Source organism: Sesamum indicum, linkage group LG12 (genome assembly GCF_026168435.1).
Source record: "Sesamum indicum cultivar Baizhima isolate 11 linkage group LG12, ASM2616843v1, whole genome shotgun sequence".
NCBI lineage: Eukaryota > Viridiplantae > Streptophyta > Magnoliopsida > Lamiales > Pedaliaceae > Sesamum > Sesamum indicum.
Window position 1 is genome coordinate 10,622,881 of NC_142668.1, and position 17,816 is coordinate 10,640,696.

Genomic DNA, 17,816 nt, shown 5'->3' on the forward strand with positions numbered 1-17,816 from the left:
GCTTGCCAAAAATGAAGAAGTGAATTCTTGAGAATTTTGGGGCAATTAAGGAAACAATTCCAGTTGTAATAAAGTTGTAGCTGACAAGCTTTTTCTTGACAAAGGAAAAAGGGGGGGTGTGATGGATCAGTTATTATGAGAAGTACTCATTTGGGAATTAGAAGAGCAAGAACACGAACATATTCATGTAATCTGCACAAAAGTACATGGGATGATCCATCCTGTTCATGTGGATGCATGTCCTTATCTTATTATTACATTTCTCATTGACCAATTATTACTATGCACCTAACACCCCTACACAACGTTTGAATATAAATATATAAGGGTTTACTATTAAGATTGTCGCTTAAAATGCTAAATTATACTTTTCTCTAAAAGAATTTAAAATTACATATACATTCCTTTGAAAATTTTACTGTTTACACCTGACACCCTTAGGGTTTAGACGAAAATGTTGATGTTAGAGAAAAGAATTATATAAATTTCTAATTTTGTCCCTCATTTAACATCCCATATAGTAATTTTGTATTTTATAAATGAAAAAATATAATGATGTTAACTCATCGATATATATATATATATATATATTACACTTATCCCTTTATAAATAAAATATATATATGATGATCGAATGTTTTTATAATGAAAATAAATCGTAGAAAAAATTGTAAATTTATGTACAGTGAGTGTATGAAAATTTAAAGTTGGAGTATTCGAAAAGAAACTTAATATTTATAAATTTATCAATTATAAACTGGCGAAGTTTATAGAGAATTTCTTACAATTTTTAGCTTAACACAATTTAAACAATTTAAAAACCGAAATTGTAAATTAAAAACTCTTTTTTCGAGTTTTTTTATTACGGGAAATTCATCTCATTTTATTCCGACATTTATGCCACAGCCACATCACAAGCGTGGTCTGGAAGAATGTTAGTGCCTTTTTTTGACTTATGTTATAAGAAAAATAAATAATAAATAATTATTTTTATCTGATACAAAGATCCCCAAAATCCAAAAGTACATAATCAAAGTTCACACAGTCACACACACATATGTATATTATATGTATAAAATATTATTTAAAATAAAATAAGTGATGCAACACCACTACTTCACAATGAAAATCCAAATTCGTTTACATGTGATCACCCGAATTACTTATCCAATATTAAATATACCTTTTTCTTATGTTTCAATTTATCGAATATATATAAAGTCTAATATTCCATTCTCGCTTTAAAAGGGTAGGTGGTAATTTTGGTCTTGTTTAAATATAAATTTGTAATTTGGTTAAAAATTATGACAATTTTAGTTCTTTTTTGTCAATTTGGTCAGAAAATTCTATGTCATGATTAGCCATGTTAACACCAATATTGGGACTTCTAACGAATTTGATTACCTGACAGTCTGACCGATTTTTCTTTTTTTTTTAATGAAATGACTTGGCAAAAAGAAAATTAACACTTGATGATGTTAGCAAGTTTTTTCAAGTTGTAATTTTCTTTTTGCTAAATCATAAGTTTCTAAAAAAAGAATATATTGGACTGTCACATCATCAAATACACTGAAGATCCCTATTTAGGTATTGAGATGACAGCTAACGTGGACGTTTTTCAGTCAAATGGGCTGAAAATGGACTAAAATTGTTACAGTTTTGAAGTTATAGGATTAAATCGTAAATTTTACTTTGAGCAAGAACAAAATTTTTAAGCCCCTTAACTTACAGAACTAAAATTATAATTTTTCTTAATTAGTCAATGCTAGCAATCAAGCAATTGAAAATCCACCTTACCCAAATTAGATTTAGTTGAACTCAACCAATCATATAGTAAGTACGATACACTTGAGGTATAATTATAAGTTTTTTCTTGAATGTACACCTATTACGTGATAAGTGTATTATTTATGTAATTAGTCCAAGTCTGGTCAAACCAACATTTCGAGAGCTCAATTAATTTTTGCTAAAATAACATGTACCTTATAATTAGGTTTTAAATATATTTTTAACTCCGTAACTTAAGCCATTGTCATTTTCGTCCTTTAATTTTTAGGGTAGCAGTTTGGTTCTGCATTTTATTATTTTCATGATTTTAATTCTTTTCTCGTCGAAGTTCATCCTTCTCACCAGAAAAATATATGTGCCCTCATATGACATTTTAAAATTAGGAATTTTGTTTCTGTTGGCTCATTTCTACTGTCATTTCTATCATTTAAGTTTTTAGTGTAGCATCTGAGTTCTACACGCATCTTTTATTTTCTTTCAATTTTAGTCCTTTTTTACCGGAGTTCACCCTTCTTGCCTATGAAAGTGAACTCCGTCGAACAAAAGGACTAAAATTGCAAAGATTAAAAAAAAATTAAAGATCAAAATGCTATTCTTAAAAAATTAAAGAACGAAAATACCGAATGGTCTAAATTACAAGATCAAAAATACATCTGATCCTTATAATTAACAACGCAATATGTTCATTCATCGACATACATCGCCCCAAAAATGCTCCAATAATTATTCCATCACATATACTATTATACAAACCAATTCAACTAATAAAATTAATGTTACTACAAATTAAGAAAAATATTTAAAGAAAGAAACAAGGAAAACTGGATGATAACTCATGATCTGATTTTAATCAAAGGCATCATTGCCAAAATCGAAACAAACGAACATATAAATTCTTTGACCTGTCCATACTTAAACATTAACTCCCCCAAAAATTACAAAATTCAGAAAATATACAGAGAAAAAGATGGAATTATATATAAAGGTTTTCATGGGTCATGAGGGTTTCGGAGGAAAGAAGAAAGCATGTCAGGGAATAAGCTGTAATGATGATGATCAGGAAGTTGAGGCTGCTGCTGCTGGGAATACTGTTGAGTAGTAGTTGAGGGGGAAAAGAGGTCTACTTGAGGGAAGATGGGAAATGCCGGTGGCAGTGGCGGTGGCGGTGGCGAGAATAGAGACGGGGTGAAGAAGGCGGCAGCTGCGCCGCCTCGGATGGTGGCGGGGCTGTGGTGGTTGTGTTGGCCTTCGTAGGTGGTGATCACCACCAACGGATCTTCATGTGATCTCTCAATGCGTTTTTTCACGCTGCATTTCTGGCTGGTGCATTTGTAATAACTCCTGCAATGTGGACAAAAATATATCTATGTATTATGATCACATATCATGGGAAATTTTAGGTGGGATTTGATTTGGTCGAACTTGAACCAATAATATGACAAATGTAATGCACCAAATCTGTTTCGAACAAAAAATTTTCCACATATCATAATTAGGGGTATAATGAAATTGGGCAAACAAGACTCAGATTTTATCAAACCTAACGAAATTTTATCAAAGATATATAAATTCATGTATATAAGATTTAAATAATTATGTATCTTAATTTTTCTATTTATCCTTTTCAGAAATTTTTTTATTAAGGTTATAAATGAATTAATTTGGTATTGTTGTTGATGATATTTTTTGAAGAACTGGATATTCATTGTTATATCCATTGGGAACTTGAAAAAATTATGAGATATTTTTTTTATGGATGAGGAAATTAAATTAAGTTCATAATTATCTTAACGAGGGGTATTAATATAATATTTTGGATAATGTTTTCAAGATATGCGATATTTTCAAATTTATATGTTATAATATTTTTGGAGAATTATAAAACTTCTGATACTAATATCAACTTTACACGAAAAGTAACAAAATTTTAGTCCTACAAGTACAAAGGCTGGCAATTTCGACATGTTGAAATCAATTTTGACAATTTAATTATATAATTTTTTTAAAAAAAAAATAGCAATTTGAGAACAATTCTAGCTAGCATTTTCATGATTTTTTTGTTCAATTTTTGATTTTTTTATCAAAATTATCCTTAAATTATCAAAAAAAGAAATATTACACGATCAAATTGTCAAAATTAAATTTAACATGACCAAAATTATCGTCATCTATGCTTACAATAATAAAATTACAATTTTTCATATATAAACTACGCGAATGGTTATAGCAGCAAATAAATAACAAGATAGGGCATTATAATTTCCACAGCAAGAGACAGTCTTAATATTTAACATAGGAGGGTTGTTTAATTATCCCTTGTAACTGATAGTAATGCACACTCCAGGTGTGTGTAAAATATATAAATATATATATATGTGTGTGTGATCAGTTTTCTTTATATAACAATATTAATTAAAACCTATAAAAAAATAATATTTATGTGTTTGTATTTTTTAGTGATGGAATAATGCTAAATAAATAGTTTTTTTCACAAGAAAGTTACATACATACATATATATATATATATATGAGGAGATTTAGTATGTTTATATAACAACACAAAATATTAATTAGTCATTCATCTTTTTAATTTTCTCGATTTCAGTCTTTTTCTTTTTCATAAAGTTAACCCTTCTCGCCAGTAGAAATCAACTCCAACGAAAAAATAAAAATAAAAAAGAACTGAAATCTCAAAAATTAACAAAATATAAGACCAAAATACTTTATCTAAAAAATTAAAAGACGAAAACAACGAATCATCTAAATTAGGGGAGCATAAATGCATGAAATCCTTACTCTAACATGTCCAAGTTAAGACAAGTAGATTTTGAGAACATTTGCATGTGAACTCAAAGATGATGGTGGGATGAGGTGGTTCTTGTCCATTATTTTCGGAAATAATTAATATTATAGCTCATGAATTATCCTGTTTTTTTCTTGCAGAAACTTATAACGTAGCTGGGTACAAATTACCTGGGAAAAGGGCTGTTTTTGACTGCTTTTTGGCCATACTTTCTCCATCTGTATCCATCTTCAAGATTATCCACCTCGCTTTTAGTCATGAACGCAAAACGCGCTTCTCTCTGCTTCTTCTTATCCTCCTTCTTCTTCGTCTTCTCAGCTTTCCTGCTTATTGGAAATGCCAAAATTATAAGTCAAATTCTGATGGGAATTCTCAAAATTAGATTCACTAATTATTATATTTTCTGAAAATTCCCAAAATTAATTTAGCAAAATTAACCAAAGCTGCTACTCAGCTAGGGTTTGTGTTATCTCCACATCAATGTTTTTTTTAAAAAAAACAAATATATTATTGTACAATTAATCTATATACTGTCCTTTTAGTACAACATATATATTTTTTTCTTTCTAATAATATGAGATCGATTACATTATTTAATACATTCAAATTCAACGATTGATTTAATATATTAATAATTCAAATCAACGAATACGTTTAAATGAGATAAGAAACAACATACACCCACATACGTTGGACTCGAGCTTACAACCTTTTTGGTATGATATTTGAGAACGGAAAATATATATATATTTCATAATTAATGAAGTGTACATATTTTAGACTGTAGGAAAGCAAGTGGGAAAATGTGAAACAACATTGTGCATATATCCCTGTTACCTAATACAGCTTTGAAAATAAGCTAATTAATCAACCAATCAAAACATGCAATCAGAATCAAAAAAAAGTCCACAACCTTGATACCAACTAATGCATGTGTGTGTGTGTGTGTATATTTAAAAAAAATTAAAAAAAAAAAAAAAACCTACAGTTTCTTAGATTTCCCAATATCTCCTCCCTCACAAACCTTCAGCTGCAGATCTTTCTTCCCTTTGGAAGAAGAGTCCTCATCGACGCCGCCGGCCTCAGGCGACGAAAGCGACCCCCAAGAATTCGGGGTCGGTGGATTTTCAGCTGCAATATCCGTAATAACAACTTCAGTATTTGAATTGTTACAGTTTTTGCTGGTATTACAAACAGCGACTTCAGATGACGAACAGTTGTTAGACGACAAGTGGAAAGGAGTCGAGGGAGTGGTTGTAATGTAGTCTGCTGAGGCTTGCAAGAACAAGCTGCAGAGATCATGATCAGGAGGGTTGTGATGATGAGTACGATCAAATTGATCAGTACTAGGGTTTTGCAGATCATGGTACATCATGAAGGGGGAGTAGTGGTTGTAATTTATAAGGTGATGATCAAGAGTTGCTGTTGTAGGAAAGGATGAAAACCCTTGTGAAAGCAGCATGTTGTGATGATCAGGAGCAGCAGCATCTTTGGTTGGTTCAGACATGATTTTGAGGATGTAGGAGAAGTTGAAGAATTGGTGGTGGAGATTGGGGTTTTGGGGACAGAAATGATTTGGGGTTTTGGGGAGGGAGAAAAAGACTTTTGTTTCAATGAGAGATGGATGGAGATGTGGCTTATCTAGCTAGGATGTGCTTTTTGACATACTTTATGCTCCCTTTTTCTTCTCTCTCTCTCTTCATTTTTTCTAGAGAGAGAGAGAGGGAGAGGATGAAGACATATACATATAGTGGTGTTGAATGCTACTAAACTAAGTTTTGTTTATAGTATGAAAAGGAGATAGGTTTTCTTTGATTTTTCTTGTCGTTATCGTGGCTAAAATTCTTTTATATATTCTCCGGACTTATTTATTTATTTTTTTTAGGAGTTTGAATTCAATTCCATTGAACTTGAATCAATCATATAACAAATGCAATACATTTATCGTGATTGGTATACAGTTCAAGAAACGTAACAAATTGCATAACAAATGTAATGCACTTGCTCTGTGATTAATTTCATTCAGCTAAATAGAGTCCGAATAAAAATTTTTCAGAGAGAGAAAAAGTACGTACTGATCTTTTGAATTAAGATTATGCAAAAATTACAAGGAAAATTTTATATGAAATAAATAAAGTAATGTAAGATGATGGAAGTAAGTGGATATATACACATATATAGAAGATACATTGAAAGAAAATGAATTATTTCACTACTTTTATATATAAATTAGCATGACTTAAAAATCATAATAGAGAGATATATACTATCTGCCACAGTCAAAAAATACATATATATATATATATATATATAAAACCAACAAAAGTTTAAGTCATGACAACTATGATTGATCAAAATTTGTGATGATTTAATTATAGAAAAGCAATGGCTAAATGGTAACTAATTACTATTTATCATAATTTTTTAATAGAAGCTAAAAGATCGAGGATGAATTTTTTCTTTCTTTCTTTCGTTCTCCTTTTAGGAATCAACCAACGTTCTATTATAACAACATTCAATATAAGACACATCAATATTTTTAAATCCCACAAAAAATTCAAACAAAAGAACAACATATTCACTATTAATTAAAAGTAGGCCAAATATATATACCTAATATTTTCCACATTATGTAACTTTAAAACTTAATTTTTACATTAGCAACAAAAATTGAATATAGTATACAAAAAGAGAATATTACATTAGCTATAAAATTTTAAGTGAGGAACTTAAGGCATCCAAAATAGAGACTTAATAAAATTTTGAGTGGACAAGTCGAACAAAAAGCCTTTACTTTTTTAAAGAAATATAGGTAATATTATATAGATATTTGTTCCTCTATTAGAGAAGACAACTATTAGCTTTTAATTAAGAGGACTATACCGGTTAGGGAAACCTCTATACAAACACTGGAGCATGGTCCTTACCTAAAGCTTATGTTCAGGCGCTCTCCTTAATTGGATTTCTCCTTGAATTTTCTTTAAGTCTGCTTCCAACAAACATTGGTATCGCGTTGGTGTGGAAATCTATATTTTCCCTTATTGGATGATCCCGTGGAGGATAATTGGAACATGTACTTTCCTCGGATAGTGGTAATGCTGGAGTTGTTTCGTTGGTTTGAACATTGACTAAGTCCATAATTCCAAGTTGGGAAAAGGATTCAGTCAATTCTTGTAAATCCAACAGATATGTCCTCGTAACTTCCATTATTTCATGGAGCTAATGACTTCTTGGATCATATCATGTCTTGTCTTTGGCTTTGGAATCTCCATTGTCTTTCCCTTCTGATGTAGAAGAGATACTATTTCAAGGGCGTCTCTAATCCGGCCTGTCTAAATTTAGATATTTCAGAGCTCTCCCTTTGATTTCTCTTTAGATTTGCAATTTCTAACATCATACCTGTAAGATCCTTGTATAGATTTGGAAGGATTTTAAGGATCTCGTCCATCTTTTGGATCAAGATTTCTATTTTCACAGGTATATAAATTAACCTATGTCCATAGTTTTAAACTGTCTTTTCAATTTTTCTTAGATCTTGCAAGATCTTCGAGGTATCAGGCTCGAGTCTTTTCTAATTAGTCTATTTAATCATAATTTATAAAACTGTATTAGTGAAGAAAATTGCCCCTTCCGTTTCTCCTTGCTCGTAATCTACCATAAACTTCGGTTGCGTATATATTTTTCACTGCATTTCCTGGTAGCACCTTCTGGATCTAGTGAATTCTCCACCATTCTTGTTGTTCCTCCTCAATAAAAGGTTCATGATCCGGCTTTGTGGCTTCCTTTAGAATTCCTAGGATGAAATTCTTTCTTTGCTTTTTCAAGATCTGGAAATATTCCTGATTGTCACTCCAACTATCGTTCGGTGTTGGAAGGTAATCTGCTCCCTTTTCTAAAATTTTCATAAAGAAATTTCATCTTTTATTTTTCAGAGTAGACTATCCATTGTTGTAACTCGAACTCTCATTCGATTTCATTCTCTTAACTCCATTAGTGGATAAAATATTTAAATATAATATTAACACATATATTTCTTCAATAAACCTATAGGCTTTGATACCATTTTCAAGTGATGGGACTAAACCTGCAAAATACCAAATTTTTTGGGGCTGAAATGATATTTTCAAAAGATAAAACCTGATATCAAAAGTGCCAAAACAGAAACTAAGGTACTCTAAATGCAACTTTAGTAAACTACGATATCAGTCCTGCCAAATCTTCAAAAGTGTGATACTAAATCTGGATATTTTAAAAAATATGGTACCTAAATCGCAAAAATAGCCTATATTACGGTACCATTTTTGCATTTAAAGCCAATATTATTTTTTTCTTATAGTGCTATAGTATATTACTGGAAAAATAATAAAATACGTCTAGCTAGCTTACATTAGATGGATTATTTTCTTTTAATAAATTTAAGTCATTACATTATTCATTATATCCAAATATTAATAATAAATCATATATAATAACAAGTAACAAATATAATACACTTATCATATGATTGATTCATCACTGATTAGACCCCGTCTGCATTAAAATTTTACTAACTCGAAAAACTCTTATCCAAAAATTTGCCAACTCAACTAGTTTATTTAATTTAATAACTAAAAATTGAAAAAAGATTACACATTAGATTTGGTCAAATCAAATCAATCACACAATAAATGACAAGTGTAATCATATTTGTCATGTGATTGTCACTTTATTGCAAAATAAGTGTATTATACTTGTCATGTTCCTATCCAACCAAACTCAATCTAAATCAGAATATCCGAATGGATAGGACTCGCTTTTCCTAGCAAAAAAAAAAAAAAAACGTATCAAATAATATCTCACAACAATTTGTGAACACAATTTATGTTATTTTATTAGTAGATATATTTGTTTAATCTATATTGTACATTAACGCAGAGCATTTTTTAGGCGTCTCCCCTTATTTTATTTATTTTTTTAATATTTAATTTAATTTTTTTATTTATTCATCTAATTTCTCACTCTTTCATTATATGTAGACAGTTATTTTTTATTTTAAATTTTATGTATTTTTTATTATTATTTTATTATAAATTTAATATTAACTTATTATTTTATACTCTAATAAATCACAATATTTTATTTTGAACAGAAATGCAAAATTACGCACAGCGCAGGTGCATACGGTATGCCACAAAATTATTTGCCAGGTCAGGGCTTCAACTCACACGTGTCGGGGAGCGGGCACCGTCATTTGACTGGAACGGGCAGGGCCCGGGTGGCACGTGCAATTGAGAATTTTCCACTAGCCGTTATATTGTGGTGGTGGGCATCCTCGTCACCTTCGAACTTTAGAACATTGCTTTCTGCCGGAAAATAAGTAAACATATATATATATATATATATATATATATATATATTGGCCTTGTTTCATGATCAGGTTAATCTATTTATAACCTTACGTTGTGGCTCGTCGTTTCTTCGTATAATATATAAATAATTTTTTATATTGTAAAATATGTGAAAATAAAAATATATAAACCAATATATTTAAAAAAAATAATTTAAAAATATTATCGACACAACAAAATATAATAATATCACAAAAATCCATTTAAAAATGAAAAATATCTTCTTCTTTTTTTAATATTAATATAGATATTTTTTTATTTTCTTGCATCCTCTTATGTTACAACAATTTCGATGAGCGTACCTCTATATATATATAATTTGAAATATTATTACATAATGTACACTATGTTCGTATCGAAAAATAATTTCATTTATGATATCAGAGTGTAGTTTAGTGTATTTGATTCAAATTTTGGGTGAGATTATAAACATTTAAGAATGTTTTATAAATTAGATCTGAAATTTATAAAATGCAATAATTTTTCAGAAAATGGGATTTAAAAGATCACACAAGAAAAAGTATTACTATTGCCACGAATTTTTTGGCAATTGATTAAACCGGGATAAGTAGCTATTATTAATCACGGTTAAATAAAAATCGATGTAAAAAATTTAACTTATTCATCATGAAGCTACTTTTGTCATGACTATGAAACATAGCAAATGTTTTTGCCATGAAGAAACCACGATCAGGAACCGTTGTGTGGTCGTGATAAGTAACTTTTTATTACGATTATTAATTTTAACTATAACAATTAATCATAATTAAATATTATATTTTTTAATTATAATGTCAGAACTGATATATTACTGGTATTTTGTAAGTTCCACACGCCATCTTAATTGTATTTAAATATTATTTTTAAAATAAAATTGAACATATTATAAGCTCCGAAATATTTGAAGAGTTTGAATCAAATGTATTTCAACAGGATGGGTAGATCATGCATGCAGCGAGAGTATTAACATTAACGGGGATAACATTTCTCGTCTTGGAACTCAGTCTTTTTTTGTTTTTGGTTTTATTTGTTACGAAATTGTCACTTTTGGTCTCGTAACTTTTAGAAAGTTGCACTTTTCATCCCATGATTATGACTTTCTGAAGCATCCATTGAAGATTAAAAAAGAATTATGACTTTTCTGAGGCCTGTAAATTGAGCTTTTTGACTGTAATTGCTTGTGATTCATACCATTTCAGATCTTCTCAGTGAGAGAAATGACATAAAAGTACTATGATAATAATTGACATGACATGTAAAAAGTATCAAGTAAAAAAGAAAATATAATAATTATAATTAATGAAATATGTTTTTTCTTTCAAGTAGTGAAATGTGAATGAAAGAAATCATTTTCTTTAATTCATACAACCAAACACTTTGTTGACCTGATCACATACAGTGAAATGAAGTACATCTGACACTACAACCTTATACATTAATTTATGTTATGGCTAAATTACACTTTAGTCCTGTAGGATATGGAATTCAACATATTTAGTCCTCTATTTTACAAAACTTTTAAAATGATTGCGAAATTGAGAAACTAGATATATTTAGTCATTTGATTTACGAAATTTTTAAAATAATCCCAAAATTGAGAAAAATCGACACATTAGTCATTTGCTTTACGGGATTTATGGAACTAAATGTGTCAAAGTTATCTAATTTTGGATCATTTTCAAAATCTCGTAATAGGACTAAATGCGTTGAGTTTTTTCAATTTTAAAAGTATTTTCAAAATTTTATAAAATAGAAGACTGAAAATGCTAAATTTTCTATCCTATGAAATTAAAAGTATAATTTCTCCTTTAATTTACTACTTTAGTTTGGTTAGACAAAATCCTTAAGATCCCAAGTCAGAACCACTTCAAAGCCCATCCCACCTCTCATTCTTACTGACATTCTCATCTTTAAATAGAGAGATTTTAGGCAAAAAAAAAGTCAAAAATTCTTAAAGTTATCATTACTTGACCCAAAGAATGACTATTTTCCATATTTTAATTCTAACAATATACCAGGAAACTCAGAATCTTTCTGGTAGGGGAATGTTTGGCTAAGCTTATTTGAAACATTTTATAAACTACATTTTATGAGATATTTTAAGAATTTAAAGATGTTTAATCTTATAAGCTTAGACAAACACCCTCTAATTCTGTACTGTATGTAAATCATATACGATCAAAATTTTATACAAACAGATACCTAAGTAGTCGCGAACCATTTCATACGAATAAACATCAATCTTAGTAACTATAAAAAGCCCGGAACAAGAAACACGAACAATGTGACCGTTGAACCAAGCAAATGAGAATAGGCAAAAAGTCAAGAGGTTAAGGACAGAGAACCCATGGTAGCGTGGTACTAGATAGACACTATGTCTGACCTTTGCTCATGTCTTCACTGATACATCCTGAAAACCTCAGACTTAAGAAGAGTGTCGCCAAGAGATCATGATGCCATTGCCAGTAGATATACAATCCTACGGTTAGTACTATTTCCCTTCAAGAAACATACCCCACATTGTATGCAGCTGCCATGTGACCACTCGTATTTGTTTCCAAGACAATTGAAGCATCCATGAGACACAGTTTGGTGCCTGCAATTCAAATTTTGTACAGGGTACAGCTATTCTAGGATATCTGCAAATTTCAAATGTTTGCTAAGAATAAGGTAGTGGTTTCTTGGGGACCAAAAAAAAATTATGAGGAGAGGGACGAATCGTGGCGTGCCTTGATTTTAAGTAAATCTGGTCGACTAATTTATTATAATTATGCAAATTGTAACGGATTAGGTTGTTATATTCTACACATACATTAGGTTGTTATATTCTACACATACATCGATCGAGACCCTTACCGATGGGTGTTTTAGAGTGTAAGTCCTGGTTCAAGCCTATTATAAAGCTATTGAGTGAGAATCTGAATATTAATTATTATAACATGATCAATATGGATACGTTAGATAGTACAATGTTTCTCCCAATAACTTATACGAGATTTATAGAATTTGATAAACTAATAGAACATAGTCATCTATGAAGGGATAAGGTTAAATATTTAGGACAAAACATCCTCAAGATCCTGAGAAAACCCATAAAGAAAAAGGGAAAATAGAATGATGATCATAATGTTAAGAAAGATGGCCCATTTGATCTGCCAAACTCCTGTACAGTAACATGTTCACCTTTCTCCTTTCTATCTCTTCGTCGTTTCAGAGGTAGACGACAACTCAGGCCCTGCAAGAGCTGCCGATGATTCTAGATTTCGAACTGGGCCACATCCTTGTTCAATTAATCTGTCATGGAGGACGGAATCTTTCCAGAAAACAAAGTTTGAAAATGTGAATAATATAGAGAAGCTCTATGATCAGACAGGTGGGAAGCAATAACTCCCCCCCCCCCCCAAGCCCCAGAAGTCATGTGTCTGTCAGTTTCTATCCGTTGTCTCGGATTTCTGGCTCCCAGATCGTTCTATCCTGCTTTCCATCTCAGGCCCCCCGCTACCGGCCTTTGTCGACTCAATATCCATGCTCATTGTCCTGCTTTTCCGACTCCTCCGGTCCTGCAGTTAAGAAAAATCAGAGGCCTGACGTCCAATCACAGAACATAGTTGCTCGGCAGATGAATTGGGTCTAGTACAAATTGCCGTTACTTAATAAGTTTGTTCGGATAAGAATCTATTTAATGTCAGGTAAATGTTGGGTGGAAAAGGCTCGAAAACTTAGTTCGTTAACAAACTTTTAATGACGACAAAAGTTGTACTGTCTAAGCAACAATTAATTTTCCAGAACAGGGCAGTTCTAGGCCAACTCTTAGCTTAGTTTCAAACAGAATCTATCCAACCTGAAAGTAGATTGGGTGAAAGCCTGGATTCAGGTAAGACTAACTACTTGTCATTGGTCCAGTCGTCTATGCTTTCTACCTAATAAAATGGCTCAAATATTTGCCAAAACTACCGGATAATACCACATAAATGCTCAGGATAGACAAAATACCGAATCCATATTTGGAAACGAGAGTGTAGCAGCTTAAACAAATTCCAAGTTAGAGATGGAAGCTTACCTCGCGATAAGGATAATCATCAGTTTCCAGCATTCGAACTACGTGACTCATTTTGGGGCGTTTCTCCGAATCAGGGTCCACACAACGAAGTGCAACCAGAAGTGCACGTTTCAAGGCGCGAGTTGTAGGCTTAACTTCAAGGTTCGGGTCGACAACTTCTTCCGCTCTTCTGTTACCAACCATCATTTTCAGCCACTCGACAAGATTAACCTGTCACAGACACAATTATGGCTCGTCACTGGAAGGGTATGATCAGCTTCCTAGTCACACTATCTAGAGTCGGATGCTTTCCTGTTTGCTAAGAAGTTAGTACCTGAATTACCAGATAAAAGAAATAAATTTAGTACCTCATCGGCTGGACGTCCATAGTCCACTGGATCTCTTCCGGTAACAGCTTCCAGTAGTAGAACACCAAAACTGTAGATGTCACTTTTTTCATTCAACAAGCCAGTATTTGCATACTCTGGAGCCACATAACTGAAACTCACAAAGGCGTCTGATTATTATGAGTGAAAATGCAACAAAAAGATCGTTCGAAGAAACAAGTAAAAAGAAAGAGGAGAAAGCCCATATACCCAAATGTTCCCATCACTCTCGTTGTTATATGGCTTTCCCCAGATCCCAACAGCTTAGCCAAACCGAAGTCAGAAACTTTTGCATTGAACTCATCATCAATCAAGATGTTACTTGATTTTATGTCGCGATGTACAACTTTGGGTTCTATAGCTTCGTGCAAATAAGCAAGTCTGCAGAAACAACGTGAGATAACATTTAATTTCACCAAATGGAACTTCAATCATCACAGCACTTAGATAAGTTGTCGAGATGCTTATGAGAAACAAAAACCATCAATATACCGAACTGGCAAACATCCATTCGGGTGGTACCAAATGTTAAAGGCTCTACTCCACGACTTTCAAAGTAAAAGATAACGATGTAGTCATTCTCATGAAAGTGGATGGCTGACGGGGAAACCAAAATGCATGCTAAGTAGTTCACAGTTAAAAATCCACTTACGCCTTTGCAGTGCCAAGTAGAACCTTCATCCGTGCTTCCCATGTTAGGGTCCCATGTTGTCTCATAGCCCCATGAAGCCACTGTTCCAAATTGCCGTTGTTTACATACTCATACACCAACATCCTGCACAAAAGTCTCATATAATAAAAGTGAAAGTAGGAAAAAGAAAATGAAGAAGATAAACAATGGAAAATCGATTGGATACTTAACCACTGATAAGAACCAGAAGCCATTGCGTTGCCACAGCATAACTTTATACTAAAGAAACTAACCTGTGAACTCCTTCAATGCAATAGCCAAGAAGCCGAACTAGGTTCTTGTGTCGAACATGACCGATCGCCTCTACTTCAACCCTAAATTCTTTCTCCGCTTGGCCACTGCAATGCAATTTATAACTCTACCTTAAATGGTATTCATGCATGCTTGTTTATAACGAAGTGGGAAACATAAAAGGTATACTCACAGATTATTAAGAAGCTTCTTAACTGCTACCTCTGTCCCATTAACCAATCTTCCTCGATAAACAACCCCATAACCACCTTCACCAATAACATGCTCTGCCGAGAAACGGTTAGTTGCAATTTCAAGATCTCTAAGTGTGAACCAGTGGCCCCACCCAAGATGAGATACTTCGGGCAAACCAATTAAGGGAGAAGGCATCGCAATCCCATACGACAATGAAGTGTGTCTCCGGGCATTACCAGAACTCCCTTCCTCTCCTGACTGAGAGCTCCCGGCCCTTTCATGATGATACATTGAACTGCATTGGCTGATATTATCAGCATCACTTGATTTGCTCCTCCCCAAATGAACTAACTTCTCCGAGTTCTTATCACTTGATTTATCATTAACAGTCAAGTAATAACTTTCAAGATGATCATGGGTACTTTGGTCCCCAACTCTGTCTACCCTGATATCTTTGGAGACATTAGGGATTTGGCAAAGAGAGTACTTGTCCAAGGTCCTTCGAGACTTCCTTCGAAACATGACCCATATTGATAAGATACCCAAAATCAGAATGATAAATGCACCCACGCATATGCCAATAAGAACCCATAGTTTCAGAGCTCCATATTTCTTCGATAATTCAGCATTTAAACTTTCCGAGGACATTTTCCACAGTTCGGGTTCTAGGAAGAAACTCTGTATCTCCTAAGTTCTAAACAATGCTTAATCCATTGATCCTGGATCCACAAAAACAGAAAACATTATCAGAAGGCACCAAAAGGCAATGCATATCTAAGAGTTCAACAATTCAGTTCAACTTTTCTTGGTATCGGATGCAGTATCCAAAAAGAGCAGATGTTACAGCTCTAAGTTAGCACTTCAATCCCACTGCCAACAAAATCTTTCCATTAGATTAACTGCAGCTATACGATTAAGTTCTGAAGCAAATTCAGCCAAATAAACAGCAAGATAGCAATGGAGCCAAGAACAAGGTAGATAACATTCACCAACTAAAGGCAATTACACATATTTCTTACACACTCTCCAGAAAACAGTCACCAAATCATACGTATGCACATTATTCCAGGCATTTAACAAAGCAACAGAATCCTTTTTCAACAAATCCACCTAAACTTCAAAATCATCACACAACTACACAGCATTCTAAAATCCATAACCAAAAACAACCCATTAATCTACACCACTGAAATCTTTAATCCCAATCCCAAATCTAAATATTTGGTGAATAAACAGACCAAAATCAAGAAACGCATGACTTCTCATCCAAGCAAAAAGAGAGATAGAGAGAGAAAACGGATACGAGCCCAGCAAAAAAAAAAAAAAAAAAACTAGAAAGAGAAAGCTCTCACCTTCGCGAGTGATCCGAACTTAACCCCCCTGATCTTCTTCCTTGAGAACCCAAAGAAGCAAAGAAAGGGCACTTTTTTGTCTCAACAGAGGCTCAATGAGCATAGATACGCCAATGCAGATATGAAATACAAGGAACCCACCAAAGAAAAAACTGGGAAAAGCGAAATAAAGGGGCAAAAAAAAAAAAAGAAAATAGAGTAGCCAAAAAGAAAGTTCAGCAGCTGAAGAAGGAGTAGTTTAGAAGTAGAAGGGAATGGGTCTGCAGTGGGCCAAAAAGAATTCAAGAAAACAATAAAAACGACGTAAATGAGAGAGCAATTTTTTCCCCTAACAATGCCAGACAAAAATCCATTCCTTATAAGGGGGAAGAGTTCTTTTCTTTTTTCTTGTTTTTCCCTTCAAATGGTGGAGATTATTAGAGCTGTGAGATGGCTAACAAAAAGCAGAGATGGGCGTTAAAAATGGTAGGTAGGGATTTGTGAATGTGGAGGAAAGAGGCACATCAGTAAAGCTGGAAAAGCAAGCTTGGTTTGCAATGGAGGAAACCACACAAGAGAGAGAGAGAGAGAGGGTGAATAGTAAAGGCAAAGCAAAAATAAGGTTACTAGAAGACTGCATTTATAGCAATGAGAAGAAAAAAAAAATATAGCAAAGTGAAAATCCAAACAAAAGAGGAATTTCTCAAAGAAAAAGATCTCTCAAGATTGAGAGAGAGAAGGAGAGAGAGAGAGAGTGTGTGTGTGTGTGTGTGTCAACCTTAAGAGGCAAGGGAGGGAACAGCAAATCTAGGATTTGTGAGTGGGCCAAATTACAAAACTGTCCCTTGTCTTGATATGATGATGATTTAATACATCATTATGAGGGGATCATAAAGTCAATCCCTTTCATAATCTCCAAAAATCCTCTCACAAACCTGTGAAGTTTGACCATTTGAGGTATAGCC

At 32.7% G+C, this 17,816-nt stretch overlaps 2 protein-coding genes across 2 annotated transcripts; both read right to left on the reverse strand.

Annotated features, from left to right (window-relative positions):
* Window positions 1–2,610: 2,610 nt before the first annotated feature.
* Window positions 2,611–6,315, reverse strand: LOC105165550 (uncharacterized). The gene is made up of 3 exons (XM_011084604.3): window positions 5,578–6,315; window positions 4,762–4,914; window positions 2,611–3,129 (listed from the first exon to the last, which is right to left on the reverse strand). The coding sequence occupies exons 1-3, from the start codon at window positions 6,096–6,098 to the stop codon at window positions 2,778–2,780; spliced, it is 1,026 nt and encodes a 341-aa protein (XP_011082906.1). The 5' UTR covers window positions 6,099–6,315; the 3' UTR covers window positions 2,611–2,777.
* Window positions 6,316–12,884: 6,569 nt separating this feature from the next.
* Window positions 12,885–17,584, reverse strand: LOC105165549 (Protein kinase superfamily protein). Its single transcript, XM_020695019.2, has 8 exons — window positions 16,873–17,584; window positions 15,519–16,239; window positions 15,328–15,432; window positions 15,056–15,178; window positions 14,614–14,784; window positions 14,386–14,515; window positions 14,039–14,248; window positions 12,885–13,538 (listed from the first exon to the last, which is right to left on the reverse strand). Exons 2-8 carry the CDS (start codon window positions 16,166–16,168, stop codon window positions 13,404–13,406), a joined length of 1,524 nt encoding a protein of 507 aa, XP_020550678.1. The 5' UTR covers window positions 16,169–16,239; window positions 16,873–17,584; the 3' UTR covers window positions 12,885–13,403.
* Between the last annotated feature and the right edge of the window lie 232 nt (window positions 17,585–17,816).